The sequence below is a fragment of the Elaeis guineensis genome, chromosome 8 (assembly GCF_000442705.2).
Source record: "Elaeis guineensis isolate ETL-2024a chromosome 8, EG11, whole genome shotgun sequence".
NCBI lineage: Eukaryota > Viridiplantae > Streptophyta > Magnoliopsida > Arecales > Arecaceae > Elaeis > Elaeis guineensis.
This window is the reverse complement of record NC_026000.2, coordinates 8,153,920-8,161,138: the sequence shown is the minus strand read 5'-3', so window position 1 is coordinate 8,161,138 and position 7,219 is coordinate 8,153,920. Positions and strand designations below refer to the sequence as shown.

The window sequence follows — 7,219 nt, the reverse complement described above, 5'->3', positions numbered from 1 at the left end:
GTCCTCTTCTTTCTCTCGATTCTAGGGTTTCGTCCCGCTCGACCTTCATCCCCTTGCTCGACCTTCATCCCCTTGTTGTCTTCGATCCTTGGGATTTTGATTCGGCGTTTGGATCGATCGATCGATTCTTGATTCCTTTCGAAGGAGGAGGTAAGGATGTACAACGGGATCGGGCTGCAGACCCCGCGGGGGTCGGGCACCAACGGCTATATCCAGACCAACAAGTTCTTCGTCAAGCCGAAAGCCGCCCCCGCCAGGGCTGACGCCTCCTCGGACGGCGCCGGGGCTCGCCCGGAGGGTGCCATGCGGAAACCCAACAAGGACATCCTCGAGCACGACCGCAAGCGCCAGATCCAGCTCCGCATTCTCGTCCTCCAGGAAACCCTAGCCGACCAGGGCTACACGGAGGACGAGATCGCGGAGAAGCTCCAGGAAACCCAAAAGACCCTGGAGGCCGAGGCGGCCGCCGCCGCCGCCACCGGTGAACGTAGCGCTGCTCCTCCTCTCCCCGGCAAGAGGTTTTGATCCCTCTCCTATTCTGCCTGTTGCTTTCTTGTTTAACTGCCTTCTTTAATTGTTCATGAAATTTTGGGGCGGGAGGTCGAATCTCTGGTTCACCAATCTAGGGTTTTATTGGCTTCCACCAAGATCCCTATTTGCCTAGAAACCAAGAAAAAGGGTGTTGATTGGGTCTATTTCTTTCTTTTTTTTTTTTTTTTAATTTATTTTGGTGAATGCTGAGTCAATTATTGAGTCGCTGATGACAATGAAAGAGTTTTTGTTTGAGAACAATGTATCCCCAGGTTCATGCCCTTAAAATATGTTGGAAGTCTATAGGATCATCTTGTTTCTGGTTTTATTAGACACTGGCAAATTTCGTTCTGGCTAATTTTGGTTGGCATATATATAGACCTAAGGGAAGCGTATCTGAACGTATATACCTTGTTTTTAATAACAATAAGTCTAGATCATGGTCTGTTTCATTATTGTAATTGTATTATTTTTAAAGCTTGTTGACATAGGTTAAATAAGTCTTTGGTTGGCAGGATGAATCTATAAGTTTCTGGTGGGACTGCTGGGTCACAATTTGGTTCATTTGGTACATGCATATGATAGACAGATTGTGATCAAGGTATACATGCTAAATATTTTTGTTCAAGGGATGTGGTAACAATATGCCTGTGGGTGAGTGGACAACCATAGATACGGAGAGATGATGCTCCATACTCTGTCCTATTTTGTGTATATAGTTGCAGAATGGTTGGGCGTGCATGCGCAGAGACGCATAGACAGAGATGGCTATTACAAACAGATGGGTGGGGATGGTTAAAACCTATGCTTAGCCGTAGCTAGTCATTGGTTAAGAATTATACCTAATTGAGCTCGTGGAATATAGACAACATGATTAGAAGGCCAAGTTGCTTATGGACATTGGCTGAGTTATTTTAAACAAAGCTATATTTCAGGTCATTCTAGTTATGTACTAATGTTGTCCTGCATACCTAAAGGGGGAAAAAGATGGGTTTTCTATGAGGGGAGTGGTCAATTTCATTGCAGTTAGAGCATGTGGGATGCATTATGACCAAAGCATTGGCAAGCCTTGTGGATGATACAGATGCTGAGTTAGGCAATCAGATAGAGAGTGAAAATACTACTACTAAAATATGTTCAAGAGGGGTCTGGGTCCTTGGAGAGGCATTCTGAAGATACGGAGAATTTTGAAGGAGGATTTTATTGCCTTTCTAGTAAATGCAATAATACAGGCTTGCTGGATGACATTGATGTTGGCTGCTCTCTCTTATTATCTGCTCTGTATACAACAGAGTCATGTCTTTCCTTCGCATCTTGGGAAAGGAAGGATGTTAGCTGGTGGTTGGTAATCTTACCTCTAGATGGACTTAAGTGTTACAACATTTTTGCTCATCGTCAGAATTATGGAAAAGTTCTTTGTAGAGAAGGCAAATTAATATGGATGTCATGGATCCTATTCTAGTTTGTTTGATGTTTTAGTTGATTTGTAAAAATGGCGATGCATGTTATGTGCCAAGATTGGTTAGGGACAACATATGGCAATTTCTCATTTGTCCTTGTGTGACACTTGGGAGACCCATATTTCCCCCTGAATAACTTTGTTTGGGATGTATGATTATCATGTTATCATGCACGCTAATCAATCTTTACAGGTGTTGGGTTGATGTTCTGGAGTGTATGCACTTTTTGTCATTTTAAATTTTGATACAAGACCTTGTCTTTCGCCTATTGCTATCCTTCTCTAGGGTATCCATGACTCGACAAGTCTACATACAAAACATTAATCCTTTTCCATTTTTATGTTTTTATTATGAAAGGTCTGTAGGAAATGGGCTACCTTGGACAAGGTAGTGCTCTTTCAGCTAGTTGTAACTCCCCTATCTTGGTGAAGATTTATTCCTAGGTCTCTTGGCAGCAATAGACTTTACCAGCTTTTTATGCTGGCACCTTCTGAACATTATTCCTTTTCTTTGCATTCTCTCATTGCGATATATTTTGCCATATTTATCTTCATCGAGATCGATTTACCATTATCTGCAACTCACTTCTTTTGGGGATTGTTTTCAAATGAATAATTTATGGCCTTTTCCTTTCAAACACAGATGCCTTTACTTATTCATTCTTTAATTTGGATCCTATGCCAAGATATATAAAACATCGATCAATATACACTGATGCTCTAATGTACCTTCTCTTTTACTTTTGGAACAGTGACTTTAGCTTGTGGTTGGCTTGTTCTATGTTGCTAAAGCATTAATATAGCAATTGAGGATATCCTAAAAGTCAATACTTGATTGGTTCTTATTATATGTATATTGCTTTGTTATTATATTCGATTCCCATTCTCATCTTTTTTCATATTCTTGTTCATTTTTTAAAGTTTTTCTTATTTTTATATGCTTCAACCTCCTTTTCTTGTAATAAGCTCTAGAATGAAAATCTTAAATGCTAACATTTGGAGCTAACAAGATGAAAAATGAAAGCAAAGGGCCTCAAATTTGCATAGTAGAGTGTCTTTTTTCTTTTATACATTCATATGATTTGAAAAGATCAATGATTTATTTGAGAAGAACAATTTTGTTTGTCTACAACTTGGATTACCGAAAGCTACTAAAGTTTATGAGGTTCCGTATTAATGATTTAGATCCATACAATGATTTTAAAGTATTTTTGACTCTTAAGTGATGAACTGACTTTCTCATCGAGGTCAATGCTGCGATAGGATTAGCTTAACTCTGTAAGTTTCTATAAGTTCTATATCGAAGGTTAGATAATAATGAGGATTCAAGTCTGTGCATACTGGACTGTATTGGATAAATCAGTACTAGTATGCCCGCATGCACATATCGTATAAGTACATGTATAATATCCTCATTTGTGCTGTTTTGGCACATGCAGGCATACTGTAGTTTAGTATGGAATGTACTGGTCCTTAATTGTGTAGTTTGTGCTGTAAAGTATTGGCCCTTAACGTACCATTAAGGTTCCAGTATTGTGTATAGATGCTGGGGCTTTTCCCACTTTGAAGGTTTTTTTTGGGAAACTGAACCGAGAAACTGGTGCAAGGCATTTGTTTTATGAAATGCGGTATTTGAGTTTCCCACTTTTGTATTACATGCGAATGAGAATTCATACAAAAGACCTGTTGTGAAAGGAACTTTTTGTATATGATTATAATCCAGAATTAATGATTGAAAGGGACTTGATAAAAACATCCCTATGATATTATTTTCTACTTCTCTATTCTCACATAGGAGCATGTAGGGAGTGTTACCATAAGGAGTTACTTTACGAATCTCCAAATAAAATTGTAGATACGAAATTTACCAAACTGGGCCAAGAGAAGAGAACAATGAGAAACTGCTATGTAAATTAGAATCTTCTTAGTTTCATATCATCTCAAAGATCACACACACAACTGTTTATGTTAACATAGCATATCTCTTTTCTAACATTATGATTTTTTTTCATCTAAATGTTTCTGTATGCCCCTGACTTCTTTTAAAGCTTCTGTTTCAGTAGTTACTTCTCCATCTTCCTTGAAGGAAAGAGAGGGCTGGATAAGCTAAGAGTTTCTGTTTGGATGTTGCATTGTGGGAGTTAACTAGATTCTAAGGTTTTACTAGTTTTACTTATGGTGCTATCACGTTTCAGGTTTACAGATACACAGACCCATCATATTGCTGCGCTTAAAGAGAAACAACTTGAAACTTTGAGAGCAGCTCTTAAGATAGAAGACAGGAAGAAAACATCTGAACATGAACAACAAGAAGAAAATCAGGACGACAAAGAAAGTGACTTAGAGCCTGGAGAACTTGTTGATGAGAAATATTGGGAGCATAAGAAGAATCCAAAGGATTCTGACCAGCAACAAGAAAAATATGATGATGGACATGTGGATGCTAAGATGAAAAAACAGGGGGTGGAAAGATTCGTAAGTAAGAAAGGTCTAAAGGATGTAAAAGAGCAGGAAAAGAAGAACAATGAAGGCTGGAGGTCTCCAAGTGATGAGCCAAAGCACCATGATAAGGATATCAGAAAGGGAAAACACAAGGATAGTTCTGATAGTGATAGCAGTAGAAGTGTTGAATTGGAAAAGAAGAAACATGGAAAAAGCGTATGCAGACATGATTCTGAAGATGATTCTGATTTCTGGAGCAGGAAGAAACATGGAAAAAGTGCACGCAGACATGACTCTGAAGATGATTCTGATGACTGGAGCAAGAAGCAGCATGGAAAAAGTGCACGCAGACATGATTCTGATGTCCCGAACAGTAATAAGAACAAAAAAAGGGGGTTCAAAAAGCAAGGAAAGAAGATTGAAAATCAGGAAACTGATGATTCAGATTCTGTTAGTGACTCATCATTAGATTCTGTCAGTGACTCGGATGAGGAAAATGCCAGAAGAGAACCACAGAAACATGTCAAGAAACATAGGTGGCATGATACTGCTTCAGATTCAGACAGAAATGCTCGGGACAAGAAAAAACATGCAGGGAGGCAATGGACAAAAAACAAGAGACATGACTCTGATGATTCGGAACCAGAAACTGATGATGAAGAGAAAAGGAGAAAGCAAGCAGACAAACATCGCAGGCCCAGCAGATGGTACAAGAGCAGCGACTCTGAATCTGGTGATGGAAAGAAAAATGCCATCAATTATAGGAAACATGGAAAAAGCAGCAGAAGGCATGATTCTGATGATTCAGAGTATGATACTGATGACGAGAAGAAATGGAGAACAAAGGGGATGGGGAAACATGGTCAATCCAGCAAAAGACGCAAGACCAATGACTCAGATGCTGACCGTGAAAAGAAAAATGCCATTGATCGCAAGAAACATGAGAAAAGCAGAAGAAGACATGATTCTGATGATTCAGATTATGATACTGAAGATGAAAATAACATAAAAAAAGGGATGGAGAATAGCAAACTGAGCAGAAGGCATATGAATTATGATTTTGACTCTGACAGTGAAAAGAAAAATAAGAGCAGAGGTGCTTCTCATGAATCTTGTCATGTTAGACCAAGAAAGGTTGCTGAAGGGAAAAAAGATGGTAACAGGAGAAGAAGGCATGATACTGATGATGATAGCTCCTATACTGATAGTGGTAAGGAAACTAGTGGCAATCAAGTTGTGAAACACAGTAAATCTGAAGTGAAGCAAGATTCAGTGACTGATGATGATGGAAGCCAGAGCTCTGACTATAGTAGTGACACAAATTCCGATAATAGCAATAGTCCAGTGAAGCAGGATAGGAATAAAACAGGCAGGTGGGATATCAACAAAAATGCTGGAAGTAGCCATCAAAATGGTAATGATTGTGTGAAGAGGGAACACTTGGGTAGCCCAAAGAAGTTTGAAAGAACTGACCAATTTGAATCAAGGCGAGACAGGAAGGACATTGATGACCATGGAAGCCAGGAAGCAAGGAAAAGGAGAGAGACTGAACATGGTAGCCGACCTGCTGGTCTACAAGAATCAAAGTCTAGAAGTGTTGGTTTAGTAGAAGCGGAGAGAAGGAGAGAGAGTGAGAGCAGAGGTCATAGGACGTACCATGGAAGACGAGAAGATCAGAAGAGGGAGGACAACTCTGTATTGCAAAAAGTTGGTGATAAACGGGCATTAGAAGATCATGTAAATGAAGATAGGTATGGTAGCAGAAGGTACAGTAAAGATGAGCGCAGCTATGATGATGCTAAGAGGAGAAGATATGAAGATTCCTGGCAGCATCGGAGGCAGGATAGGTATAACCATCATTCCACTGAAGATGCAGGCCGACACAGGCACTGATGTGGCTCTTATTGTTCCTGAAATGGTAAGCATTATTTGCTTACACTTCCTAGAAAATCTAATGTTGTCTGACCTGAATTTCCAACCCTCTCAACTGATTGCACCTTTTCAATCATAAATAAATAGTGAGAATTATTATTTGTTTCCTAGAAAATTTAATGTAGTCTGACCTGATTTCCAACCATCTCAAATGGTTGTGACCTTTTAATCATAACTCCACAAATGGGAATCAGTTGTCCTCCTCATTCAGTTAAAAAAGTGTAATTTTATCATGGGCACTCAGAATAGTACATCCACATGTAGATGCTGTCTTATCATAAGAAATGTTGCTTTCTGGTTGGTTCTCTTTTACCTTGGACAATCTGGTCGCAATATTGAAGTAATGTATGATCTGCAAAAAACATTACATATAATTCACTTGAAATTGTGGATGGAGCTCTTTCTTATTTTACAACATATTTTTATTATGGGAAAGAACAACTGTATGAATTATGAGAAACATTTTCTGAGAGCCATGGAGTTTTATTTGCTGGTGTATCTTTCTTGCATTCTGAATCTGAAGAATGAGCCGTTTTTGAGAAGATGCCACCGTCAAACTATATTCAAGGATTTCTGTCTTATTTGTAATATGATTGTTCTGGCTGAATATCTCACATGTTATTTTTTTCTCTTGTAGGTAAGGCATGGCTTGTTGTAGAGTGCGCTTCGATGTGGAAAATTCTGGTGGCATCTTTGGTTATTATGTATTTCATGTTGTAGTAGCTGCAAACCTGTTCCTGGCAGCAAAAAAATAACTAAAACTTGATTAGGGTGTTCTGTGGTATGCTTGCACTTGAAACTATGTGTGGTCCACTTGATTATTGGTGTTCTATAATATGCACGTACTTGTGATCA

At 39.1% G+C, this 7,219-nt stretch overlaps 1 protein-coding gene across 1 annotated transcript; it reads left to right on the top strand.

The window, feature by feature from the left end:
• LOC105050432 (uncharacterized) lies at positions 1-7,219 on the top strand. Its single transcript, XM_010930447.4, has 3 exons — positions 1-518; positions 4,186-6,350; positions 7,002-7,219. Exons 1-2 carry the CDS (start codon positions 157-159, stop codon positions 6,323-6,325), a joined length of 2,502 nt encoding a protein of 833 aa, XP_010928749.1. The 5' UTR covers positions 1-156; the 3' UTR covers positions 6,326-6,350; positions 7,002-7,219.